This window comes from Eubalaena glacialis, chromosome 4 (assembly GCF_028564815.1).
Source record: "Eubalaena glacialis isolate mEubGla1 chromosome 4, mEubGla1.1.hap2.+ XY, whole genome shotgun sequence".
Taxonomy (NCBI): domain Eukaryota; kingdom Metazoa; phylum Chordata; class Mammalia; order Artiodactyla; family Balaenidae; genus Eubalaena; species Eubalaena glacialis.
Window position 1 is genome coordinate 157,493,931 of NC_083719.1, and position 26,643 is coordinate 157,520,573.

Genomic DNA, 26,643 nt, shown 5'->3' on the forward strand with positions numbered 1-26,643 from the left:
TCTGTGAGTAGGGAGGACCACTCCACTTTGCAGATGAAGATATTGAGGCCCAGAGAGGTCAAAGTCACATGTGAGGAAGAGGTGGAGCTGGACTGAACTCAGAGCTGTGCTCTTAGCCCCTTCTGTGAGTTAGGACGACCTTGAGAATGCAGCTGGCCATGTGCACGGAGGCAGTAACGCCATCTCTGGGAATCGCCATCAGAAATTACATCTGGTTAATGGGGAGAGGGCTCTGTTTTCAAAGATGTTCCTTCTACCATTATTTAGAAAAAGCTGAAAGCATAAGCAGACACCTCTGGGCCATCCTGGGGAAGGACTGGGAAAGCCAAGGGCGCCCAGCACACACCAGCATCAGGGGAGGAAGCACAGGCAGAGTTGGCCTGATGCTGTGACAACAGGGGCAGCGCTCTGTCTGGGCGGGGTGACCAGGGCTGGAGAGGGAAGGCGAGAACAGAACACAGCGGGAGTCTCAGGACAGGACCAGGTCAAGCCCTGGCAGGTGCCCCCAGCCCAGCCCCACCTGAGCACAGGGTGAGTGTCTTGGGATCGACCGAGGGCAGGAGGGACAGGAGAAAGGAGGGGACCAGGGAAACCTTGGGCCTTTGTGGGATCATGGTGGTATTGGGGCCAACCCAATAAATCCGAGAGATGGGGAGTCAAGCTGGGCCAGACAGGGACACAGGTGGGGACTCAGAACTATCCTTCCCAAGAGCAGGGTCTAAGACGGCTCTGGGTGGTGCACAGGGAAACAGAGTGTACACCAAACTTCAGAGTACCGCCACAGACCTCTGAGCCCCAGGGGTGGGGTCTGGGCGAGTTCTGTCCGCTTGAAGCCTGTTTCATCATCTAGGAAGCAGGCAGTGCTGTCTGAGGGGACAGGGACAGAGAGTCTGGGCCTCAGGCCAGGGGAAGTATTGGCTTCTCAGACTGGCTCTGGGGAGGCTGAACCTGGGGTCTCCTGAGTTCCCTGGGCTCAGAACTGCCTCTGTCTGCAGGACATCAATGATAATCTGCCCATCTTCAACCAGTCCAGCTATTCCTTCTCAGTGAGGGAGAGGGACCCAGGTAAGTCCTCCCTTGGCCAGGCTATACGACCCCTTCGAGGGCAGGCCTGAAGCCCCCAAGGGGGGTGAGGACAGAGGATGCCCCCAGTGGCCGGGCCAGGGGTCCCTCCACACTCTGCCCCTCATTCACAGGAGTGCTGGTGGGCGTGGTGGAGGCCTGGGATGCAGACCAAACGGAAGCCAACAACCGCATCAGCTTCAGCCTATCAGGGGGCGGTGCCAACAACTTCTTGCTCCGAGGCTTGGTGCTGGGGTCTGGGCGGGCAGAGGGCCACCTCTTGCTGCCCTCGGACGTGAGCCTGGACTATGAGACACAGGACTCCTTCAGTCTGACAGTGAGTGCTGAGAACCCAGACCCCCAGGGGCGTGACGCCACAGCAAAAGTCCTCGTGAATGTGGAGGACGTGAATGACGTGCCACCCACCCTGGACTCAACCTCGCTCCAGGGCATCCGTGTGGCTGAGAATGGCTCGCAGCACGGTATAGTGGCTGAGGTGGTGGCCCAGGACAGGGACACCATGTCCCAGGTGGAGGTACAGCTTGTGAACGTCATCTGTACCAAGGCCGGGGTCGACGTGGGCAGTCTGTGCCACGGCTGGTTCTCTGTGCTGGCCAACGGCTCTGTGTTCATCAATCAGAGTGAGGTCATCGACTATGAGACCTGTGACCTGGTCACGCTGGTTGTGCGGGCCTATGACCTCACAACGGACCCCCGCTTCCAGGCCTACAGTGACAATGGTGAGGCAGCCTGGCCTGCAGGGCTCAGCAGGCTGTAACATAGGGGCTGTGGGAAAGAACTGGCACCTGCAAGGTCTGGGTTCAAACTGTGGCTCCAGCCTTTACCAGCTGTGCCACTGGGAAAGTCATGACACCTCCCCAAGCTTTAGTAGCCCCATCTGTCAAGTGGAGTTGGGTAGTAGGTTGGCTGTGAAGATTAAATGAGAATATATATGTAAAGCATTTCATGCAGTGTTTGGTACATAGTAAGCACTTAATTAATGCTATTATGTTGTGAGGCAGCGTAAAAGAAAGAGCACACTTCAGAGCCAGTTGTGCACTCAGATCCCACCTCTGACACCAAGTAGCAATAACAATCATATTAACAGCTAGCGTATATTGAATCCTTACTACAGCCAAGAGCTAGGCCAGGTACCTTGCAAGCATTTCTTCATTTTATTCCCACAAAATCCATGTGGTAGGTGATCCCTATCCAATTTTATAGATGAGGAAACAGGCACAGGGTGGGCAGTTCAATAATCTAGATTGCACAGCTAGTAAGGGTCAGAATAATGTTGTGGTCAGGTGGGACATACCTGGGTTGGGCTCAATCCTGGCCCACTGCTCTTGCTGTGTGACTTTGGACAAGTTGCTTGTCCTCTCTGAGGTCTGGGGAGGATGCTCCCTCCTACGAAGGCCAGAGGAGACTGAGTCAGCATCCTGAGTCAGGAGCAGGGGAGCGGACTGAGCATGGATGATGCATGGGAGGGAGGCTGCTGGGAGCAAGACTGAGGACCAGACTTTCTGGGTCAGGTCTTTGCTTAGAGACCAAGGCCAGCCAACATTTGCCCCCTAGGAAGCCTCCCCATCACCATTGAGGATGTGAATGACAATGCACCCTACTTTCTGCCTGAGAATAAGACTTTTGGTAAGCAGCAAGCCCCTCCCTCCCCACCCACACTGTACTCTGCCAGGACTACCTTTGGGCAACTCCCACAGATGCTCCTCAGACCCCAGGTGTGCCCTTAGAAAGGGAAGAAGGCCTCCAACCCTGCCTCTCCCTCAGGGCTTCAACAGGAGGGGAGACCTGAGTTTTCACCCCAGCTCTGTCCCAACTCACATCTGACACTGGGCCAGGCCCTCCTTCTCTGGGCCTCAGTTTCCCCATCTGCACAATGGGAGGTGGAGGACCTGCTAACTAATGGCTTAGGGGTAGTTGTAATGGGGGTCTCTGGTGGTAGAGAGGTTAAAGGCAGGTTTGGTAGGATGAGCCCTGAGCTGGGCTTATGGTCAGCACTTGGCCAAGTGGGCACTGGCCCTGACCCCACTGACCTCTTCCTGTCCACACCTGTAGTGATCATCCCAGAACTTGTGATACCCAACCAGCAGGTGGCTTCTGTCCAGGTAAGTCCTTGGCTCCAAACTTTGTCATTCACATTAGCTCCAGGAGACACAGGGCCTAGGCCTTTAGGTCCTTCAGCTGCTCCCAAAATGTTTTAACACTAGAAAGAAAATCTATTGGCTCTGACATATGAAAAGAAAACCCCAGAATGGAAATGAACACCTGCTTAATTGATATGATTAAACTCCATTAACTGTTAAATGTAGTATTCATAAAAATTTCATGACCATAAAAATCACTTACAGTGGTTTTCTCACTACACCAGAATTCTGGAGCATTACAGAGAAATCATAGTAACTGTAAATTAAACAAGTTCCTCATATTAAATAATTTCCAGAGCAAAATTGTAAAAATACTTTCAATTTTTATGGCATTGGATGTGTTTATTAGAGGGTGGCAGCTATGCCATGTGGGGGGTGGGGCAGTGCGGCCTCCCACACAGCCCTGGGGCCTGGGCCTGGCTGGGCCTCTTACTGAGCTGGGGAGCTGCCACACCTTTCTGGAACTCACTTTCCCTCCTGGACAAGGAGCTGTCAGTCCTTTGCAGTAACTCCTTAGGGTTAAGAGACGGGTTGTATGTGGGCGCCACTCCCTGCGCTGTGGAAAGGGCACAGGTGTGGAGATGGATGGGCCTGGCCCTCCCCACTTAGAGCTGCGTGTGCCTGTGGGCAGGACGGGGTCTCTCTCAGAACCCCAGTGTTCTCCCATAAAAGGGGGATAGTGATTCTCCCTCTCTAGGTTCTTTCTAGGCTTAAACAGTCAGTTTTCCAGTCTTCAGCCAATTGCATTCCAATGTCATGAGTCTGGCCATGGCTTTGAACAATTTTCTTTAAATTGACTCCTTTTTGAAACATAAACACCAGCTTTGGCCTCATCCTGAACAGTGCCGTCAGTGGACTCACAGCTCTGTGTGTTGGTTATATTCTTCTCTAAAAGGTACTAGAATGAATAAAAATGCTTGTGCCCTCTCCCCACATCATTTCGTGGTCCACTAGGGGAATTCGTACTCATGTTAGCAAGCACTGAAAGGAGGGATCTAAGGGAAGGTGACTGGCACACAGTAGGTGCCCAGGAAATCTGAGTGTCCCTGAGCTTGTGTGTGTGTGGCAGTGGCGGGGGCGGGGGAGAGCAGGGTGGGATTTCCACACGGGAGGGACTTTGGGCAATGACCTGTTGAGCTGGGGGGCCAGAAGCAGGGACTTGTTCAAACACTGTTTGTTTAAAGCATTTGGTCAGTGGCCTGGGGAAGGCTGATAGAGATCATGGGGACCAGCCTCCCAGGCCACCCTAGCCTCAGACTCCTGCTGGGGGTGGAGGGGTGCCTGGCCTGGCCTGGCCCGCAGATGTTGTTCACCCTTGCTCCTAGGCCAGAGACAATGACTCAGGGAACAATGGGGCCATCCTGTTCTCCATCCTCCAAGTGGATTTCATCGCTAAGGATGGGGCCGTGATCCCTTTCCGGGGCTTCTTCCGTGTCTCCACTTCCTTGGAGGCCAGCGTGATCATTGGCAACATTGAGTAACTGTGGGCAGCCCCTGGATGGGGTGGGGGGAGCCAAGCAGGGCCTCAAGGCAGTGAGTTCCTCATCCTGGGAGGTGTACAAGGAGGTTCCAAGGAGACTTCAGCTTGGGTTTCAACACTGAGCTCTGTCCTCCTACCTTCCATAGGCTGGTGACCAACCTTGATTCCACTCTCCAAGGCACTTACCAAGTGACGGTCAAGGCCCAGGACAGGCCTTCTGAGGGTCCTGCCCAGGAAGCCAAAATCACCCTAAATGTGAGTGTCGGGTTCTGCCTTCAGTTCCTCGTGCCCTCTGCCAACCCCTGGGTCCCTTGTGCCTCATCTTCCCCATGCCCTCTTTCTGTAGCTCTTCACTGTGGACCAGAGCTACCGTGTGAGGCTGCAGTTCTCCATGAGCAAGGAGGAGGTTGGCGCCAACACGGAAGAGATTAAGGCGTAGGTCTGGGGAGCTGGGAGGGGCCTGTGGGGAAGAACATGGCCTGGGAGCCTGGTCCCTGACAGAAACCTGGATGGCATATCTCTTAACCCTGTCCCTGACCCACACTTGACCTTGTCCTTGTCTTTTTTTTTTTTTTAATTAATTTTTATTGGAGTATGGTTGCTTTACAATGTTGTGTTAGCCTCTACTGCACAACAAAATGAATCAGCCATACACATACAGATATCCCCTCCCTTTTGGACTTCCCTCTCATTTAGCTTACCGCAGTGCATTAGGTAGTGTCCTTGTCTTTGACCCTGTACCTGTACTTGCACTTCCTTTCTGCCTGCCCCCAGAAGCCTATGGTTGGCTGGGCAGAGACAGGCCTAAATAGGGCTGCCATGTACAGTTGCAAAGGCTGTGCATTGCACAAGGGCACTCTGCTTGCTAAACTGTAAACCCAGTCCCAGAGGAAGGGGCATCCTTGTCTAATTTACACAGAAGTGCTACTTGCTTAGCCAATGGAGCTGTCCAGAGGAGGTGCCCCTCACACAATCCCTACTTCCACTGGCAGAGCCCTGGCTACAGGCCTGGGCTAAGGCCCCTACCCCAGCCCTCCGTGACACCTGCCCCCTTTGCAGGGCTCTTGTCCAGGCGACCAGGACTACTGTCTACATTGTGAACATTCAGGACATAGAATCCATGGCTCGGTGAGTGCCCACAGGACCGGTGGCTGGGGCGAAGAAGAGAGGACCAGCAGCAGGAGGGGCCTGTCTGGTGGTTCTGGGCTGCTGGCTTCACCTCTGCCCCATTCCAGGGCCCGAGGCCGTTCCTACCTCGATGCCTACTTCGTCTTCTCAAATGGGTCGGCCTTGACCGTTGACCAGCTGAGTGTGTGAGTGGGGCTGCCCTTGGGGTGGGCAGGAGGGTGAGCAGGAAGCCTGGGGGATGCCAATGTCCCTCGGGCCTGAGCGGGGCTCTGTGGCCAGGACGATCCGGAATGACGAGGACTCCCTGACCAAGCTGCTGCAGCTGGGGCTGGTGGTGCTGGTGAGTGTCGGCAGGGTGGAGGTAACAGGGGGGTGGGGAGGGGGGTGTTGACCCTACATCCTCCCCCATCACAATCCTTCTTCTCCAGGGCTCCCAGGAGAGCCAGAAGTCAGAGTTGTCGGACACGCTCCGTAACACCATCATAGGATTGGGAGTGGCTTTGCTGCTGGTCATCGTGATCATGACCACGGTCCTCGTGTGTACCCAGAAGAGGTGCTGCTCCCATCACCCCCTGTGTCTCCAACCTCGCCTCTCCCACCACCCAAGATATCTGAGGGGTAGAAAGACCTGGGGTTTAGGTGTCAGGTACATCTGTATTCAATCCCCGGTGACCCGTTATGACCTCTTGGGTATGTTAAACTCCCCTCCCCAAGCCTCAGTTTCCTCATTTGCAGAATGGGCATGACACTAGATTCCTCAAAGCATTCAAGGGAGCCATGCGCATCTCATACTGAGCAAGGTGTCTGGCACATACTATACATTTAATAAATGCTGCTTCTTTTTCCCTTTCCAATACATATGGAGCCAGTAGCCACATCTGGGTTTGATTCTAGGCTTTGCCACTGGTCAGCTGCGTGGTCTTCAGCAAATCATTTCCCTTCTCTGGTTCTTCCTTGTACCCTTGTAAGATGGAGCTAATACTCCCACCTGCCAGGGTTGTTGTGAAGTCACACTCTCAGGGCCTGCACTGGGCACACAGTAGGTGTGCAGGGAAAATAGTGATGCCCCCCCCACCATGTTCCCCACAGCTACCACCGGAAACTTCGGGCTATGAAGGCTTCCAAGGAGGCCCGGAAGACAGCGGCGGGGGTGATGCCCCCAGTCTCTGCCATCCCCGGGACTAACGTGTACAACACTGAGCGGTAAGTTGGGTTCGAAGGATGGGTAAGAGGCCCCATGGGGTGGTTGAGGCCCATGGTCGCTTGACTGGGCCTTCTTTCCAGTGCCAATCCCGTGCTGAACCTCCCCACCAAGGACCTGGGCTTCGAGTCCCAATCTTCCTCCAGTGACTTGGACCACATCAGGTGAGCAGTGCTGGTTGGTAGTGGTAGTCATGGTGGTGGTAATGGGATGGTGACAGTGATGGTGGTGATGGTGATGATGGTGATGGCGATGGTGCTGATGGTGATGGTGGTAGTGGTGATGGTGATGGTGGTGGTAATGGTGGTGGTGCTGATGATGGTGGTGATGGCAATGGTGGTAATGGTGGTGGTGATGGTAGTGGTGGTGATGGTGGTAGTCGAGGTAGTGATGATGATGGTGGTGGTGATGGCAGGGGTAGTTGTTGGCCAGAGACAGGAAGGCCTGAGCCTGCCAATTCTCTGAGCTCCATTATCTCCCTTACAGCCTCAACTCCCTGGATGACAACTCTGTGGATCTGGAAAATAGCAGGCAGGAAACCAAGGCAAGATGGGGGATGAGTTGGTGCCTGGGGCTTCTGACTTGGGGCTCTTCTCTGAAGGAGTGGGTTTCAGGACAGAGCTCGAGGGACCTGCTGCTGCCATGGGTGTGTCTGCATCTGGCCCTGGGAAGCCCCACGGCTTTGGAATGGGGCTCGATCCTTGCTCCTCTACTCATTAACTGTGACCCTGAGTGGGTGAATTCTTCCCTCTGGTTCTCAGTTTTCTCATCTATAAATGGGGATCAGAACACCAAATATGCAGGACTGCTGTGAAGATGAAATAAGAGTGGGTATAAAAATGATCTGGCATAAAACGAGTGGTCAGGAATCTGGTTCCCTCCCTTTATATCCTTTATATAAAAGCTGGTGGGGTGGGGGGAGGAGATCCAGAGATGAACATAATCTAGCCAAGGAGCAAAAGTAGGCTCAAATGAACAACGATACCATCATTTGTTCAATAGGTTAGTTGGTTCAGTTAGACCAAGCATTTGTGCAGCCTGGGCTGCTGACTGGAATCACGTGGGGAGCTCTTTAGACCTGAGGATGCCAGGTCACAGCTCAGAGATTCTGATCAGATGGCTGGGGTGGGCCTGGGCAGGAAGGTGCTGCTAAAGCTTCTGGGGTTCTAATGTACAGGCAGGAGTGAGAACCACGAAAGTAGGAGAGCAGATCAGAGGGCTGGGTGGGGGATGGGATGCCAGAACCAGAAGGAACTACCCTCTCCTTCCCACTCTGAAAACCACCACTGGAGTAGAAGCTCTAAGACCCACTGAGCTTTAATAGTCTGCGGTTCTGTGTGTGTGTGTGTCTGTGTGTGTGTGCGCGCGCACGCGCGTAGGGGTGGATATCCACCCACCATTCACCTTATCCACCCTACTTTGGGTCCTGCCCTCAGCCGGGCCCTGCCCTTCCAGGGGGTCCCTTGCTGTCCCTCATGATTCAGGACTTATTTTCCCTTGAGGACCCCTTACTTGGAAAGATTTGGTCAACCAAAGCCTCTCGTGGGTGTTAAAATATCAGAATGCTGCCCAGGGACCTGGCTGTAACATGGAGGCCTCCAAATGGACCCCCAAGGATGGGGGTCATCGATGGTGGTCCAGGCTGCCAGGCAGTGCAGGAGGCCTCTGGGTGGATGGCTCATCTCTGGTTCAAGACGGTTTGGGGCAAAAACTCCATTGAACATATCTGGGGGGAACTGAGGCAGAAGGGAACAGTCTTGTGGGCTGGAGCTTGTGACCCAGCAGGTAGCCCCTGGTGGAGGCCAAAGCTGACCCCCAGAGGGGAGTGGAGTCAGAGACCCCAGCAGTGGGGCTGGACCTGTGGGCTGGGGAGGTTCAGGGAGCTCTGAGAGTCTGGAGAGGGAGAGGGGGCCAGGCCGCTAAGAGTCTTCAAAGCCAAGAAAGAGCCAGTCCTGCAACGGCAGGGGGTTGTTCGGCTTCTGAGAAGCTGCCCGAGGCTCCACCCCAACTCCTGCAGTGGTAGGTGGGCCTTGGGGTCTCTGGGTGGGGAACGCAGGTGGGGCTTCTTTCCACAGATCTCTTGGTGCCCTGACTCACCTAAGACTTCCGTAAATGTTTGTGTGGAAGGTCTGCGAGATCTGAGGGCTCATCCAATCCAAACTTTTCAAGCAACCAAGGCCAGGGAGGGGTGCTGAACTGCCCAAGGTCAGAAAGCTTGCAAGGCCAGGGCAGCCCAGAACCCAGGTATCCTGTCTCCCGGGCCAGGCTGCACTTCCTGGGCTGTACTGCGCCAACTGCTCCCACTGGGGATCTGTGTAGAGGGCTCTGGGACGCTCAGGCAGAATGTTTAGTCCCTCCTGGGGCCCCTCATATGTTCCACTGTTTACCAGGGACCAGAACAGTCACAGTCTGGAAAAAGCCCTTAGTGTGCCCTGGGGAGGGTGGAGGTGGTGGAGGCTCTGTCCCCGTGGGTGTCTATGTGGTGGAGTAGCTGAGCCTTGGGGCCTGGCTGGTCCACTGGAGGGATTCTTGTGAGGGTGTGAGTGTGTGACACATCACATGGGGAGGGGTAAGAGGAAAGGCAGGAGACGAGAGAGTGTGTGCCATGATGGCCTGCAGGTGGGACCCTGGGTGTGACATGTCCCTCTGGGGTGGCAGAAGGACCTGCCAAACTCAACCAGGAGCAGTGCTGAGCCATGGACAGGCTTTAGAGCCAGCAAGACCAGCGGTCCAAACCCCGCTCTGTCCCTTCCTGGCCAGAGAGCCCTCCGAGCCTCAATTTCCACATCTGTAAAGTGGGGGACATGATCCCTCCTTCGGGGGTCCTGTGGGTACCTCAGGTGATGGATGGTTGTGCCCAGCACGGTGCCTGCCATGAGGTACAGGTGGCAGGAACTGTGCTGGACTGGCTCCTTGGCACAGGACACAGGGCCTGGCATCATTCAGGACTGGGCCAAACACCCAAATGCCACCATGTCCATGGGTGGGCAAAGGCCAGAGTAGACCCCTTAGGCCCGCCCCTTCACCTGAGCCCATCTGTACCACCAGTATCCATGGCCCCTTCTGGGACAGAGTCAGGAAACTGAGGCCCCAGCCACGGAGCCATCTGGTCGTGGGCTTGAAGGCCCACCCACTCTCCTAAGGACTGGGGAGATCACCCCGTCTTGGCCCTGGCCTCACACCTCCCCTCCCTCTTCCCACAGAAGGAGGCCCTGCACAGTCTGATGGGGCCGGATCCAGAGCCCCTGAACAGAGTGCTGTCAGGAATGAAGGCGGGCACACGTGGACAGCAGGAGGAGAAGCTGGCCTTCACCAACCCTGGCCTGAATACCACAGACCTGTGATGGGGGCCCTGCCACAGGACACTGGCCACAGAGCCCCACATGGGCCCCCACTCTTCTGGGTCACCTCAGAAGAGGCCTTGTTACCCCTAAATTATACCTACCCCTCCCTGAACATAATAAGATATCATGTTGCTCCACCCCCGTCTGCTTGTAGCCAATCACAGCTGACAAGAGTTGGGGAAGTATTTTATTACCAATGTATATATTATGACAGTTTGTAGCCAAAAACCGCGGCTGGAGGGGTGGGGCACGGGTACTGAGTTGTCACAAGGGACTTGTGGGGCTCACAGCACTGGGGGACGGAGGGCTGGAGAGGGTGGTCTTTCAGGGACTACTGTGGTTGTAGAACGAGCTCTCCATCCTGCCCGCAATACCCAAGACCAGCTGTCACCCAGGCTGTCTGTCAGCCTCTGACTGTGATCCCCGGACCTGTCTGAGCCCTCTCCCCTTTCTGTGACTCTTTCAGCTGCGCCCCCAGGGCACTCCTGCAGCTGCCTTTGGCCTGTCTGGGAATTGTGAACCAGTGTCCAGTGGGGGTGGGGATAGGGTTGGGGATTGGGCCAGGTGAGGGGGAGACAGGAACTGGGGACAACTACCAGCATGCAAGAGATGCCCAGGCCATGGGGCCAGCCCGCCGCATGGACATGCACTCGCATACACCCGGGACCTTGCACATCGGGGGTCTCACATGTCAATCCTTGCACACTTGGGGTTTTTGTACACAGTCTCTCCCGTTCTGGGGACCTGGCTGCCGCTGGAGACCACAGTGCACCAGTCTGGACATCTCAGGAGCCTGCCTCAGCTCTCAGGGCTGGGAGCGTGGGTGCTGAGCAGGTACCCAGAGGTCGCCCAGTGTGACCGGGAGGGGGTGGAACTGAGGACTGTGAGGGGACAGTGGGGTGTCAGGGCTGGGTTCGTGGGCTCATGACCACGAGGGAGCCGGGTAGGGGGCGTTCATTTGTGTGTTTAGGAGGGGAGAGGACTGGAAAGACAGGATAAGACCCTAGAGGCTGCCCGCCCCTCGGAGGCCTGTCACGCATCGAGGGGATCCCTTCTAGGGGTCTGGGGTCAAGAAGGGAGCCTGAGAAGGTTGGAAACCCGGGCGTACAAAAGGGGAGCAGATCACTCGGCCGTGGGTCCGGCCCGTGAGCAGCACCGCGGCCGGCGCACACTCTGCAGCAGCGCGCGGAAGAGGCCGGGCGGGCGCTTCGCTGCGCCCTCTGGGGGCGCGGTGCGCACGGAGCCCACACGGCCCGGGCCTTGGCGCGCGGCGGGCGGCGGCGCGGGCGCCCCTTGGCGGCCGTGCTCCTCAATCTGTCGCTCCAGATGCTTCTGGATGGCCATGCCCAGCACCTCCACCTCCATGGCGGCGCCGTACACCTCCCACGTCATCCCCTTTTCGTCCCAGCTCACGTCGCGCACCGGCTCAGCGGCCTCTGGGGGCGCCACGGCGGCCGCCAGTGTGGAGCCCGGCCGCACCCGCACTTCGGGGAAGGCGGGCGGCGCGGCGGCCTGCGGCGTCATGGGCTCGGTGGCCACGGAGCGCGTCTCGGCGGCGCCCAGTGACACCTGTAGGCCCGCGTCCCGGCGAGAGGGCGGCCTGGGCGCGGGGCTGGGTGCGCGTGGCGCCGCCTGGAAGCTGAAAGCCGAGCCGCCCCCGCCGTCCTGCGGAGACATGGGGCTCACGGCCACCGACACACAGGCCTGCGAGCCCGCCTGCGTGCCCGCGTCCTCGCGTGGCGGCGTGGCGCTCGCCTCCCACGACGGCGCCTTGGTGAAGTTGTCGCGAGTTCGCGGCCCCGGCGACGGCGCTACGGCCTCCAGGCCCGGGCTTCTCTCGGCCCTATTGGCCGCCGGGTCCTTCTGGCCAAGGCTGCAGGCCTCGGAGCTGGGCAGTGGCGCTGGCTCCACGCGACCCCCGCTATCCGCGGGGTGAGAAGCGGAGCCGCAGGGTTTGTAATCTGCCTGCCTGGAGGAGGAGGCCTCCGCCTTCTCCAGAGTCAGGTGGGCCCGCTTCCCCGAGGATGGGGGTTCCCCTTTTCTCTGAGGCGCAGAGTCAGTCTTCCCCAGGGCTACAGGCTCCAACTTCCCAGAGACGATAGAGGATCCAGGATCCCCCTTCTCCGAGGTCAGCGGCTTCTCCTTCTGCAAAGATTTAGCCTCTGCTTTTCCTGATGAGGCAGTGCCCTCCTGCCCAGGGGGCCTTGTTTCTGCTTTGCCCTCAGACTTGGGTTCTGCTTTCCCTGAGGCCCTGGGATCCACCTTCGTGGAATTCATAGGATTGCCCTTCTCTAGAGGTAGAGGATCCACCTTCGTGGAATTCATAGGATTGCCCTTCTCTAGAGGCAGAGGATCCACCTTTCCCTCTGGGACAGCTTCTGCTTTTCCCAAGGATGCCTGGACTGTTTTTCCTAGGGTCGTGGGGGCCACCTTTCCTGCAGACTCGGAGTCCATGTCTCCAGGGGGAACAGTTTCTACCTTTCCCTTGCATACAGGGTCCACTTTACCCAAGGTGGGGGGATCAGCCTTCCCTGAGGCCATGAGACCCACCTTCCCAGGGGCCACAGGACCTGACTTTTCTGAAGATAGTGGATCTGCTTTTCCTCCTGTCACTGCCTCAGCTTTTACAGAGGATGGGGGGCCCGCTGGACCTGAGGACACAGGGTCTATCTTTCCTGATGATTCAGGATTCACTTTTCCAAAAGATGATGCTTTTGTATTTCCCACAGAAATGGGATCCCCCTTTCTGGAGGACACGGGGTCCTCCTTTCTTGAGGATGCAGTTTCTGTCTTTCCCACAGAAAGTTCTGCCTGCCCAGGAGACAAGGCCTCTGGCTTTCCTGAGGACACAGGATCCACTTTTCCCAAAGAAACTGGACCCGTCTTGCCTGAAGACACAGGGTCCATGTTTTTCAAAGATGTGGGATCCATCTTTCCTGAAAACATGGGATCCACCTGTCCAGTAGACATGGTTTTTGTCATTCTCATAGACATGGACTCTTGCTTTCCTGAGGAGGCAGGATCCATCTTTCCCAGGAACTGAGGGTCCTCTTTTGTAGAGGACACGGTTTCTGCATTAACCATAGATGCAGGATCTGTCATCCCTAAGTGAGTAGGATCCACCCTTCCAGATGACCCCAGAGCCACTGTTCCAGGGGATACAGGCTTGATTTTGCCTGAAGACCCTGGAGTCAGCATTCCCAAGGACCTGGGATCTGTCTTTCCTACAGATGCAGAATCCGTGTTTTCCAAGGACATGGGATCCACCTTTTCGGAGAGCTCAGGATCTCTCTTTCCCAAGTATACAAGATCTGTCTTTCCTGCAGAAGCAGGACCCACCTCTTCTGAGGACACTTGAAGGTCTTTTCCTGAATACCTGGGCTCCTCCTTTTTTGGGAATGCAGGATCCACTTTGCCCAAGGATACAGGATACTCCTTCCTTGTGGACATTGTATCCACCTTGCTGGAGCACTCAGGATCTACCTTTCCCAAGGATCCAGGATCCTCCTTTCTTGGGGTCACAGGATCCATCCTTCCAGAAGCCGCAGGATCCCCTTTCCCCAAGATTACAGGCTCTGTCTTTCCTGTAAACATGGGATCTGCCTTCCTCAAGGACCCGGCATCTTCCTTTCCTATGGAAATGGAATCTGCCTGCTTTGAAGACTTGGAATCCATCTTCTGTAATAACATAGGATTTCTGTTTTCTGAGGATGAAGGATCAGTTTTCACTGAGGACACAGGCTCTGGCTTCCCAGAGAAGGTGGTTTCTGGTGTCCCTGAGATCAAGGCTCCATGTATCCCTAATGTCTCCTTGGTGGCTGCCTCTTGGGGAGGGATGCAGGTCAGGGAGGGGAAGGCCAAACTCCTGCCAGGGCCCTCAGAGCAGGACGCCCTTTCCCCAGCCCCAGTGGGGCTGCTGTGTCTAGAGTCCATGCCTGGGCTTTGGGCAGGGGTGTGCCTTGGGGGTGCAGGGCTGGCCTTTTGCTGGGAGGGGCAGCAGTCCCTCATGGCCGGGCTCCCAGCCCCCAGGCTCCCATCCTGTGGGCAGCAGAGGGCTGTGGGCTGGGGTCCTGGGGGGCTGGAGTCCTTTCGAAGCAGCTGGAGCCAGACTGGGTCTTCAGCGCTGCCCAACTGCCCTCATGACCATGCTTGGGCCCCAGGTTTCTGTCTGGTTCTGAAACACAGAGAGAGCAGACTCAGACTCAGAGGGGATCCAGTGGGGAGGAGCCTCCATCTGGGCCTCCTCCTTCTCACTCTCTTTCTAGCAGGCGGGCCTTCTCACCACATTCTCTGCCTTTGTCTGGTCCCCTCCTGTCCATAGGGTCTGGGCTAAAAACATGAACCCAACTATGTCATTCCCCTGCTTCACTGCTCCCAGTGGCCCTCTGGATAAAGGTCAGGCTTCCTAAAATGGCATTCAAGGACCTTCACAACTTGGCCACAGTCTAACTTTTCCACTTCATCTACCATCACCCCTTCCTTATCAGCCCACCCCATGCAACATGCTACCTAGAAGTTATGCTTTTCTCCTTTAGGCCATGGGTCACAAATTCTGATGCCATAGGAGCCAGGTAGGTAATTTAATTGAGGGAAACAGACTGGGTACAGAACAGTAGGGAGTGGTGGGGACTAAGGCAAAGTGGAGAGCACATGCCCTGTCTAAAGGGGGAGCCATACTCCATCAGCCAAGTACTGCCCTGGAGAAATGCATCCTAGTAGTATCAGTCAGAAGTGGGAAATATAGAAGTTTACTGTAAAATATCCCAATTAATTCAAGATTAAAAAAAAAAAAAACACAGTATGTGGCCCAAACAAAATATGTCTGCAGATCACCAGTTTATGTCTGTGTAGGCCCTGGGGAGATGAGAATGGTTTACAGTCAAGGAAAGGACATAGTCTGAAATGTGTGTTTTCAAAGATTGCTTAGGGATGGTGTGGAGGCTGGAGGGGAGGGGCTGGCCAATCATTTATTCAATCTCTCATTCATCTAATTCTTCATTCGTTTACCCAGCCCCTTCTCTGCGATAGTCTAGATGAGAGATGGTACAGCGAAGGTTGTGGGAATGAAGAGTTGGCAGGATTGAGAGGTCTGAGGGAAACTAACAGGAACCAGCTGGCTGTAAGAGGTGATGGTGGGGGTGGCCTGCAGGATGCTGGTTAGGGTGGCGGGTGCTGGACAACAGATCCGGGAAAAGGGGGAGTTGCATTTTGGACAAGCTGAGTGTGTGGTACCTGGGGGATATTCAGGGAGAGGGTCTGGCAGGCAGCTGGATCTGCATGCAACTCTCGTTTATTATACACTCAGCGGCCAAAGCAAGCAGAGTTCCCAATTCCCCCCAGACCTCTTCCTTCTGCCATCTTCTCCAAAGCCATATTGCTGGTGCTCAGGCCAATATCCCTTGACTTTTTCTCACACCCGGCATCCCACCATCAGCAAAACATAATGGATCTACCTTCAAAATATATCGAGAATTTGGCCACTACCGTGAGCCAAACCTGCACCATCTCCCACCTGGATTATCCTTGCTTTTTCCTTCACCCCATATAGTTTTTTCTCAACACAGGAACCAGAGGGATCTTAGTAAAACTCAAGGTAGATCATGTCCCTCCTTTGCCCAGAACCATGCAGTGTCTTGCCATCTCATGCAACGTAAAAGTAAACTCCTTACCATAGCCCACAGGTTCCTGCATTTTCTGGCCCTGTCACCGCTCTTGGCTTTGTCTCCTACTGCTCTCCTGTGATTACCCTGCTTCAGTCACCCTGGCTGCCCCGCTGATCCTTGAACCCACTGCCTTGGGGCCTTTGCACTCGCTGTCTCCTCTGCCTGAAATGCTTTCCTTCCCAACATCTGCATCTCCCTGAAGCTTTCCCTGACCCATCCTGTATAAAATAGCCTCCTTCGCAACACTGGCTGACGCTTTCCATTCCCCTTGCCCTGATCAGTTTTTCTTCATGGTACCTGTCTCCAGCCACCATATTGCATATGTTTGTTTATTGCTCGTGATTTGTCTCTCCCATTAGAATGTCAGCTCCAGAAGTGTGGGGACTTTGCTGTGTTTACTGATGTGGTCTCAGGGTTGAGAACAATGACTGGCACATAGTAAGCAAGTGGCTCCCAATAAATATTCGTTAAATGAATGACTGAATGACCTGTCTATGATGTTAGTCCAACCAGGCCACTCCTTGGCTCAAAACGCTCCTTGCTTTTTCGGGGGAAGTAAATTGGTTGTAATGTTTTTGGAAGGACATTTATCAATTCTTATCAAAGTTTACAATGCATACAGCATTTGGGCCAGCAAGCCCACCTCCAGGGTAGTCTTGAAGACAGACAAATGGTGCATGAGAACATGGCTGGTGATGAGAAGAAAACCAGGAAGTGGGTTTGTATAATGTGGGACAACACAGAGGACCTCCCCTCCACCACAGCTGTTAGAATGTGTGGAGTGATGAGGAAAGATGCCCAAGATAAATTAAGTGAAAAAAAGCCAGAGGATAGCATGGCTAGTGGGATCCCATGCGGGTAGGCAAGGAAAAGGACAAATACACATCTGTAGGTTTATTTATAAAGAGAAAATTTCTGGAAGGAAACCCATGAAACTTTTAGCAGTGATTGCCTTTGTGAAGCGAGACCAGGGATCTGGAGGTGGAAGAGACTTTTTCTGAATGCCCTTTTGCAACACTTGAATTTTGGTTGTGTGCACATATTTTTTTAAAAACAGGAAAAAAAAGAAACTTTTAATGACTCCCTGTTACTTTTAGGGTCAAGTTCCAACTCTTCAATGTGCTTCTAAGCCCCTGTGTATTTACTCACCTGCTGGGCTTTATCTTTCATTATGCACTCCATCCCCCAAAGCATGTGTACACACACACACACACACACACACACACACACACACACACACGAAACCTCTTTGGGTTCAACCATGGGTTCACATTCTTTCCAATCTTGGCCTCTACACACCTTCCCGCTTGGCTCTTATTAAACCTTCAGTCCTCAGTTTAAACGCCTCCTCCTCCAGTGAGCCTTCTTTGCCTACCAGCTTCCTCAGGGTCCCTGTGGCCTCTTGTTCTGCCCCTAACCAGACTCTTGTCATTCTGCTTGTAGCCCTTTACACCTCTGTCCCCGCCTAGCCCTCAGGTCCCTGGATGGGGACTCAGCTGGTATTGTTCACGACTGAGTCCCCTAAGCTTTGGGCATATGGGACTTGGGGGGATGAGGGTTATCACCAAAATGGGGGCATGGGGGGAGGGGCAGTTTGCAGAGGATGGTGGGGGACTGGGTTTTGGGAAGTTGAACTGGGGTGCCTGGGGGACTTATAGGGGAGATATCCAGGAGGCTGCTGGGAGACAGGTTTGAAACACAGGAGAGGTCTGCTGCAATTCTTCGGATCTGGTTTTCATCAGCATAAAAATGGCAGGTGTATGGTGAGCTTGGGCTGGAACTGGAAGGAGTCACCAAGGGCTATAGGAGGTGTGCTCTGAGTCTTCACCACCCTTCCTTTCACCCCTGGTAGCTCAGCCCTGGGGTCCTCTCACACCAGCCCCTCCAACAGGCTCCCTCCCCCTGGGTGAGGCATGGGTAGGAAGTTGGGACAGCTCCCTGATTTACCAGCTCTGTGACCTCAGGCGAGTCCCATCTCCTCAGTGGGGACCCTAACAAACCTACCCCCTGCTTGCACAGGGCTGCAGGGAGAATTAAAGATGAGGGGTGTGCACGTCTCTGCTACCTTAGGGCTGGGCTGTGTACATGCAAGGCCTGTTTTTATCTACTCAGCCTGTCAGAGCCCAGCTGTGCTCCCAGGAGGGGCCAGGGGAGGGAGGGCCAGCAGCACAGGCACAAACTGGCAAAACCTCACCCTTGGACATGGTTGATTAACTCAGAGTGCTTAAAAAATTTTTTTTAAGGAATTTAGTCATCAACATTTAAAAATTAGAAGGTTTCACATAAAAATCAGATTTCTAGCTTCTCTTGGGAAACTAAAACTTGGCAATCTGAGCATGCTTCCTGCATGGCAGCAGTCAGCTGGAGCCAAGCAGTGGCTACTTCCTTAGATGGGGGTACACTCTCCAATTAGCCACCATCTCTACCCCTCCCAGTGGTGTCCTGGACACTGAGGTTGACTGCCCGCTGCCACTGATCACTGATTTGCACCATCATTTTTCTTATAGCAGCCCTTCATGCATGCTACCCACCTGGCCTGTAGCCACCTGAGTTTTGACCCTTGACCTAGATGCCAAGAAAGGTGGGAGGTGACCTCAAGCCCTTACTATGCTTATTATGTGCAGATCCCATACACCTTCCAGGCAGATGTTGTGTTCTTACTTTCCAGAGAAGGAAACTGAGGTTCCAAGAGGCAGGCATGGCCCAGCTGGTAACATACCCCTTCCAAAAGTCCTCCGGGAAGAGGCCGGCTTCTTAGTTCTCAGCTCACAATTCTCTGATATGGGATAAGGTCCAGGATTGGGACAGAGAGCCTGGCCAGGGAGTTAGAAAGATGTGGGGTCAAGCTCCAGCTTAGTCATTGACTTGCTACATGACTTTGGGTGAGTTTTTCCACACCCTGAACCTCCGTTTCCCAATCTGTGAAATGGGGGAGAGGAAGTAGTTATATTTAGTAGAGCTGGCTGAGCCCTGGGTTTAAGATCTGCCAAGATACCATTCCCAGAGGCTCTGCTGCTCACAGTTCCGCTAGACTTTTCCGGGCTCTCAAAGAAGCCTCGGTATCCTCCAGCCTCTTCTCCAAAAGGCAACTCAGGCCTGGGGCCCTACCTCCTCGCCTCCCATCTCCCACTGGAACCCAGCTCCATCACTCTCCCACTGTGTGCTCAGCCCTGGATGCAGCATTCTCAGGCTCATTTTAGCACCTGGACTCCACAACAATCTCATGAAGGAGGCATTATCATCCCATTTCACAGATGAGGACACTGAGGTCAGAGGGAGAAAAGACTTGACCAAGGGCGCACAGCTGGGATGGGGGGCTCTGATTCAAAGCCTGTTTTGTCTGAATCCAAAGCCTGGTTCTTCCCACTTATATCAGCTGAGATCCTGGACACTGATGTTTGGCTCTTAAAACCCCTTTCTGCTCTTCAGGGTCATGCCAAGGGTCCTCCCAATCCCCTGGACCTAACAGGCAACAGTGTGAGGGATCGTCTAGGAGAGGAAGCAAGAGTGTCCTCCGTGCGGGAACCCACCTTTGGAAACACCCTATGAGCGATAAGCCTGCACACTTCTGCCACCCGATTGAGGTAAAAGGTTGAAATGACCCCCAGTTGTATGGGCTGGCTCACCCAGCATGCAGGAGAGCACGTAGGTGGCTTGCGGACATCTGCACCAGCTTAGGCCAGCCTGGGGAGCCAGGGCCTGGCTCCTACCTTCTGCTCAAGAACTTGGTGTGCACATGTGCAACATGTATGTGCAAAATGCCCTGTGTGTTTGTGTCTCATGGTGGCCACTTGGACCCTGTGGGTATGTGCATGTGTGGCCACATGGCCCCAGAGCCTCACTCACGGGAGAGATGGCCTGGGTATGTGCCCAAGTGATTGTGCCCTGCTCCCAGGCAGAGAAGCCCCTGTGAATGCTCACTCAGGCCCAGAGACCTGACCAGCCAGTTATTTTCCCTTTAGGGTTTCTTCCCTAATTGGAGCCAGGGTGCCAGGCACCTGCAAACACCTCCTCCCATGGCGATAAGATTGACAAAGGCTTTTGGTACTTCAGCAGGTGTGAGAGAGAGAGTGTGTGTGTGTGTGACAATCCTGGTGTGCTGTACTTCACCCTCTCATCCCCTTGTCTCCTACAACACTCAGAGCAGCAAAGCTTCCTCCCTGGGGCTGGAGGGGAGATGGAGTCTAGCAAAGGGTGATATCCAGTCTTCCTTCCAGAAATGGCCTCCAGACCATCCGTCCATCTATCCACAGGAGAGCAAGACAGGACATGCAGGAGTGGGTGTGTGTGTGTGGAGAGCAAGCTAAAAGTGTGTGACGGAGTGTGTGACACGCCTGCTCCGGGGTCCGGGGGTACATGAGGGATACCATGACGTGCAGCTGTGAATAGGCGCAAGCAGGCCAGAGCAGGATGGCTGCGAATGCTTTGTGATCGGGGAGTATTGCTGAGTTGAGTGTGCTGTGATAGGCAATGGCTGGTGTGAGTGTGTAGCTATGCCTGGGTGTGTACCAAAGGTGTACGGGGTGGGTGCACAGGTGACCATGTGTATGAGTCTGATGGAATGATCAAGGGACACAGTGTGTGTAGACCTGTGGCCTCGAGCGGTGAGTGTGTGACAGTGTGTGTGATGGAGCCCCAGAGCGTATTCCACACTGAGCGTGCCACAGCGAATGTGCTCCATGGTGCCAATAGAGCGCCACTCGAGCGCCGAGCTCGCTCCAGGGGGAAAATGAATCAACGCGGGCGGACCCCTCCCCGCGGTGGCGGGAAGCGCCCCCTCCCGCACCACGGCGCCAAACAAAGCGGCAGTCAGCGGCGAGGCCAGGAGGGGGGCCGGGGTCTTACACACAGGGCGGGCTGGCCCGCAGGGCCCCTCGGGTGCTCGGCCAGGACTGCGGACCCACCCCCGCCCCGCCCCTGAGAGGAACCTGGAAATGGACACCCACCGCCCCGGCCGCGCGCGTACATTCACCCGGGCGCACGCCAGACACGCTGCGCAAGGTGCCCAAACCCCGCCACCCAGGAGGTTCGAGGACCCTGGACAGCGGCTGTGGGGCAGCAGCGAGCCGAAGAAGGCGGTCGACACCGCCCGCCTGGAGCGGGCAGCAGGTGCAGGCGCGGCGCTTACCCGGCTGTGCCGCCGTTCTGTCTCCTCGGCGCGCTGCGCTCCGGCTCCCGTCACCGCCACCGCTACCACCACCGCCGCCGCCCGAGCTGCCTCGGCTGCCTCCGGCAGGGCTGGCGGGCGGACCCCGGACTCCGCTACGCCGTCCCCCGCGCCGGCTCCGCGCTCCAGCCCCGCGCCCCGCCCCGGGCATGCGCACTGGCCGACTCGCGGCCTCAGAACCCGGGAGGGGGCGGTCCCCGCAGGGAAGCAGGGGCCCAAAGGAGGGAGGGGCGCCCCTCGCCCGCCGCCCCTCACCAGGGCCGCTGGGCTCCTGGGTTCCCCGCCCTCCTCGACCCGGTTCCCATTTCACAGACAGGAGACTAAGGGGCGGAGAGGCTGCCTATTTGCTGCGCGCCTGTTGAGGGAGGGTCGCGCTGTCAGATCTCACTCAATCCAGCCCGGTGAACGCTCTCTGCTTGTTTCACCGAGGAGGAAATTGGGGCCCAGAGAGGGGAAGCCGCTTGTCCGCGGATAGTCGGCCCCTGGAGCGGGACCCAGGTCTGCGCGATCTCCGAGCTCCCCCTGTGCGGAATTTCCCGCCTCCGCCTTGGCCGCACTTCCGGCCTTCTCCCCCTCACCTCGCCCCGCCCCCGCCCCCTTTGTCTCGCCTCCACCCACGCTCCCGGGAGTGGAGGGACCTGCGTGGTCTGGGGAGCGCCTTCGATTTCCCCGCTACCGGCCTCCCTAGCCGGGGTGCCCGCCCACCTTCTAGTCTGTGCAAGCCGGGTTCTCCTCCTCCTGGGTACCCTCAAGGAAATCATTTCACCTCTCCGAGTCTCAATTTCCCGATCTGTAAGGTGGGACTAACATTAATCACCTCACAGTAAGTGGTCTTGGAAGGACGAAGGAGCCTGAATTAGGTGTTCAGGGCCTTCCAGCTGAATCTGAATTGCCAAGGACATGAGGACTTGCTGCCCACCCTGCCTCGACGTTTCTAAGCAGAGAAATTGTCCCCTCCCCTTTGACTTCCCAGAGGAGAAAAAATAAGTCTGTAATTGCCAAGAGGTGATAAAGCCCTCTCGCTTGTACTGTGAAACCACCTACTAAAAATGGTAACAACTATCGTTAATATAATGCTTATTTAGGTGCAGTGTTTTTATGGTAAAGCCCGCAAGTTAACCTAACAACTAACGTTACCTTAATTTTGTTTTCCGGTTTCATCTAATTTCAATTTCCAATCACTTATAAGCAAGTTAATATTAATGTATTATATCCCTGTTTTTCAGATAAGAAAACAGATACTGATGATAAATCACTTGTCTGCGTTAGTAGTGAAGCTAACTCCTGAAACTTCAAGCTTCACCTTTACTTTCTATTCCTCTCACTTACCTGGTGAACCATAAGTCACCGTGATTGTTTAAAAAAAAAATTTTTTTTTTTTTTTTAAATCTAGATGGCAAATGAAGAAGAAGGAAAAAAAAAAAAATCTATCGTATGACGTCTTTAGCCAGCATTGCAGGGAAGCAAAAAACGGGAGCACAGAACCAATTTTCAGCACCACGGACAACACTCATGCAAGGGCGCTTCCCCACGTCTCTGGCCCTGAAAATTGCTCATTCATTGCCCACAATGGCACTTCGCTTCACAGTTTACAAACCCTATTCTACGCTCATCGTTTCATTTTACTTTCCCTACAGTCCTTCAGGGTAAACATCATTGGCTCCATGATACAGATGAAGACATCGAGGCTTGGGCAGGTTCACAAGACATGAAAAGTAGCAAGAACGTGGCTGTGATCTAAAAAGCCCCCCACACCCCCACCCCTGGGCAGGGCGAGTGTGGATGGGTGCGGGATCAGGGCATGAGTGAGGAGGCCGTAGCAGCTGCCCAGGTGAGAGGTAATGATGCCTGAACCATTGGGATGGAAGGGAGGGGCCAGATCTGATAACTATTTAGGGGTAAAGTCAACACGTCTACGTCATGGGGTGGATGTGAGTGTGAGCGGAGAGAGGATTCTGCTGCCCCTCTGAGGTTCTGCCTTGGGGAGCCAAATGGTTGGAGGACAGATACCTGATGAACCCTGGGGAAAGAAGGGACTTGTGAAACAGCCACACTGAGACATCCGAGTCCAAAACTGAGCTCTGAAGTGGCCAAGCCTGGCGACAGACCAGGGAGCTGGTGATGGAGGTCAGGAGAGGTGTGTTGGTACATGAGGGGAGAGTACAGGCCAAAATAGGGTGAGACAAGGGCCCATCCTGAGGAACATCAACATTAAGGGAAAAGGAGGCTGCAAAGAAGAATGAGAAAAAGTGGTCTGAGAAACCAGAAGAAACCCAGGAGAGTGTGATGTCTCAGAAGCCAAGGGGAGAGAACATTCCAGAAGGTCAGGGTAAACTGCATCAGGAAGACAAGATACAGCCTGAGAGTTGTCCTCTGGACTTGAAAAAAAGATAATGGAAATTTGATGAAAGCGTGGTTAGTGGAGTGGTGGGGGTGGAAGCCAGACTGGGGTTGGGCTGTGGAGCAGGGACTGATGAGTTAATGGGAGCAAGGAGGTGGAGAGGGCAAGTAGATGACTCTCAGGTTTGGGCTTGGAGGGAGAAAGGGGATCTGATAATCTCTACAGGGGCATTGGAGGCATTGAAGTCCTGATGGGAGGGGGCCAGTAGAGAGGGAAAGGGAGATGCCAAGAAAGGAGATCATAATGGCTGGGCCCAGATGCTCAGTGTGGAAGGATAGGATGGGATCCAGCACCCTGGGGCAGCTCACAGACCCTGAAATGAAGATTCAGGGAATATGGTTTATTTGGGAGGTGCAGGGACACCAGCAGGGGAGTGGGAAGGTGACCCAGGAAGGGAAGGCATCCAATAAGAGGTGGTTATCGAGCCAGCTACCACAGTGGGTGAGTGAGGCTTAATCCTGCAGGAAGTCTTGGGAAATGGGGTAAATGCACATCTCAGAATTCCCCTGGCTGAGGGCAAGGGAGCTGGTGTATTTATATTCCAGCATCTGGCAGACATTGGTGAAGAGCCAGCCCATGGGGCTGTGTGTTAATTCCCAAGCACTTCTAGCCCACAGTGCATGTGGACAAAGTGGGTTCCAGAGCCCGTGGACAGCTCTTCGATAATGATGCGGGTACTGGCTGTTGGGAGTCCTACTGGTGGGCACAGAAATAGTATGGTCATCTGAGGGGATGTAGTCAGAGCTCTGGCCATGTCTACTACATGGGCAGTCAGGGCCTTTTTCCATCGATGCCCTTTGCCACGCTCCAACCACTCTCGTTCCACGGTGACTTGTTGATAAAAAACCCATTTAAAAATGAAAATTTCCAGACAACAAAACAAAACACTGCCAAGGCGGAGTGGGAGCTCAAAAAGGGCATGGAGGTAGGCAGCGTGGGTTCACATTCTGACTTTGCCAGTTGCTAGCTGTGTGGCCTTGACTGAGGTCTCTCTAGGCCTCAACTTCATCATTTGTAATTCTTAGCTCTCAGAGCTCTGAGGAGGATGTAGGGAGAAAAAAAACCCCAAGCACCAAGCATAGTGTAACACTTGTGGTGGATGCCAGGGTATGGCAAGCCCAGCACTGTGTACCCTTGTCTGACCACAGCACCTCCATTTTCCTTGGGGAACCCCCTCCTCACTCCAGTCCATGTGGTGGAGTGGGATGGACCCACTGCCATTTTTAGGGATGGGCAGTGACCCAGGCCTGGCCAATCACTGTGCAGTGATTAGTTCCGGGGGTAGAGGTAGAGCAAAGGACCACAGCCAGGGCAACTGGCTCTCCCACTTCCTTGGAGCTTGAGGGGTTGCTAAATTGGTGGTGTGTCTGCCTGGAGCTGCTGAGGGTCATCTTTGTCCCCATGTGGAGCGAGTCTGCCTGGGCCCAGACTGTGGCTCATAGGGTTCAGGCTCATCCTGTGACAACCAACATGATTACCTGCACCGGTGTGAGTGTGTGTGCGTGTGTATCTCTGGTTGGTCTGCCTCCGTGAAGCCATATACACTCATACACACCAGAAGATAAACAAGTGCCTGCAGCTCCTTGGCTGGCGCCCAGGCCGGGGGTGGAATAAACAATCCCAGTGACTTTCTGAAAAGCAAGCGTGTGTGGCAACAGGCACCATGGAGACAAGCAGACTGTACCAGAGCAGAGACAGCAGCCACCCCCCAGTGCCACCCCGGCCCACCGCCACACACATGCACATACACACGCACATCTCACGTTCATATCTACTCCATCACACACGGTCCCGCTTTCAAACCCAGGCACATCACCCTTGGGATCTGGCCCCCATTCCAGCTTTGCTTGAGACTAAAGGCCTTGAGAAGGTCTGAGATTTCCAGTACAGTGGCATTCACAGTTCCTCACCCCTTGCGTGGACACTGGTCCTGGTCTAGGCCAAATTTCAGCAAATCATAGCCTCTAGGAAAGGTGTGTATATGTGTGTATGTGTGTGTGTGTGTGTGTGTGTGAGAGAGAGAGAGAGAGACAGAGACAGAGAGGAGAGAGAGAGAGAAGGGGAGAGAGAGAGGGAGGGAGAGAAGGAGAAAGAGGTGGGAGGGTGGGCAGGATCACATGGTGGGCAATGCCATATAAACCCAACTTTCTGGAAAGTTCTCTTTGCTTCAGAGGTGCACACACAACACACATTCATCTGCTCCTTCAAGAAACACTCACCCAGACCCCCCACCCCCTGAGGCTTGTATGGACACAGCCCTGGATACAAACACTCAGATATGTATCCATCCTCATGCATGCAGGGTATAACCCAGTATCCCCTAGATGGTGGTGGTGGTGGTGGTGGTGTACCATTTACTGACTGCCCAAGTGTTTTACAGTCATCTCTTTGTATTTAACCCTTAAGAAAAACCATCTGAGATTGATATTATTATTATTCCCATTTCACAGATAAGGCAACAAAAGTTCATAGAGGTTAAGTAACTTGCCAGGGTCACACAGAAAGTGACAAAGCTGGCAGCCAAACTCCTGCCCACACTATTAGCCCCTCTTCATTTAGTCAGATATACATGCAACACCCATGCGTGCACAGGTGTGTGTGTGTACACACACAAACACACACACACAAACCCTGCCTCCTCCGTCAGTGCAGGTAACTGATGTCCATGGGGTCATTTTCCTCACCCTGACCTCCTCATATGCACCACTCCCAGACCCGCACAGCACTGCCCTGATATTCATGAGAGCCCCTCGTCCAGGCACCTATGAGCACAGCCTGCTGCCCACAAAGGTCCCCTCCCCCCAGCAGCTGTAGGCCCCGGCCCAGCTGGGGGCCACCCTGGGATTTGGATGGGTGACTCAGGCTGAATCATGGCCCAGCTGCTCCTTGGCAGCCCTCTCCCCTACTCTGCCCAGAAAGCCTATTTTGAAGGCAGAGATGGGCCTTGCGTGGTGGACAGGAAGCGGGGCACCTGAGCAGGAGGAATCAGGCACAAGAGGGTCTCTGTGCCCTCCTCTACTCCTCAGTGGTCTGCA

The 26,643-nt window shown here is 54.7% G+C and overlaps 2 protein-coding genes across 2 annotated transcripts in view; one reads left to right on the forward strand and one right to left on the reverse strand.

Annotated features, from left to right (window-relative positions):
• The window catches only part of CDHR2 (cadherin related family member 2), a 39,057-nt gene extending 28,469 nt beyond the window's left edge, over nucleotides 1-10,588 (forward strand). The window contains exons 18-32 of the mRNA XM_061189973.1: nucleotides 996-1,065; nucleotides 1,197-1,802; nucleotides 2,638-2,709; nucleotides 3,136-3,185; nucleotides 4,550-4,701; nucleotides 4,851-4,959; nucleotides 5,051-5,139; nucleotides 5,764-5,832; nucleotides 5,940-6,017; nucleotides 6,112-6,172; nucleotides 6,261-6,385; nucleotides 6,922-7,035; nucleotides 7,117-7,197; nucleotides 7,520-7,577; nucleotides 10,237-10,588. Coding sequence (XP_061045956.1) covers nucleotides 996-1,065; nucleotides 1,197-1,802; nucleotides 2,638-2,709; nucleotides 3,136-3,185; nucleotides 4,550-4,701; nucleotides 4,851-4,959; nucleotides 5,051-5,139; nucleotides 5,764-5,832; nucleotides 5,940-6,017; nucleotides 6,112-6,172; nucleotides 6,261-6,385; nucleotides 6,922-7,035; nucleotides 7,117-7,197; nucleotides 7,520-7,577; nucleotides 10,237-10,377 — 1,875 coding nt within the window. The 3' untranslated portion in view covers nucleotides 10,378-10,588. The remainder of the gene's footprint in view (nucleotides 1-995; nucleotides 1,066-1,196; nucleotides 1,803-2,637; nucleotides 2,710-3,135; nucleotides 3,186-4,549; nucleotides 4,702-4,850; nucleotides 4,960-5,050; nucleotides 5,140-5,763; nucleotides 5,833-5,939; nucleotides 6,018-6,111; nucleotides 6,173-6,260; nucleotides 6,386-6,921; nucleotides 7,036-7,116; nucleotides 7,198-7,519; nucleotides 7,578-10,236) is intronic.
• A 911-nt stretch (nucleotides 10,589-11,499) lies between these two features.
• GPRIN1 (G protein regulated inducer of neurite outgrowth 1) lies at nucleotides 11,500-14,067 on the reverse strand. Its single transcript, XM_061188502.1, has 2 exons — nucleotides 12,736-14,067; nucleotides 11,500-12,687 (listed from the first exon to the last, which is right to left on the reverse strand). Exons 1-2 carry the CDS (start codon nucleotides 14,065-14,067, stop codon nucleotides 11,500-11,502), a joined length of 2,520 nt encoding a protein of 839 aa, XP_061044485.1.
• Nucleotides 14,068-26,643: the final 12,576 nt, after the last annotated feature.

Excerpts from the sequence above, each read along its gene's own strand:
- GPRIN1 (XM_061188502.1), bottom strand. The coding sequence starts at position 14,067 with ATGTTATTACAGAAGATGGATTCCAAGTCTTCAAAGCAGGCAGATTCC. Across the intron at positions 12,688-12,735 it reads AAGCTGTCCCAGAGGGAAAG|GTGGATCCTCTACCTCTAGA; the intron begins GTGGATCCTCTG and ends AATTCCACGAAG.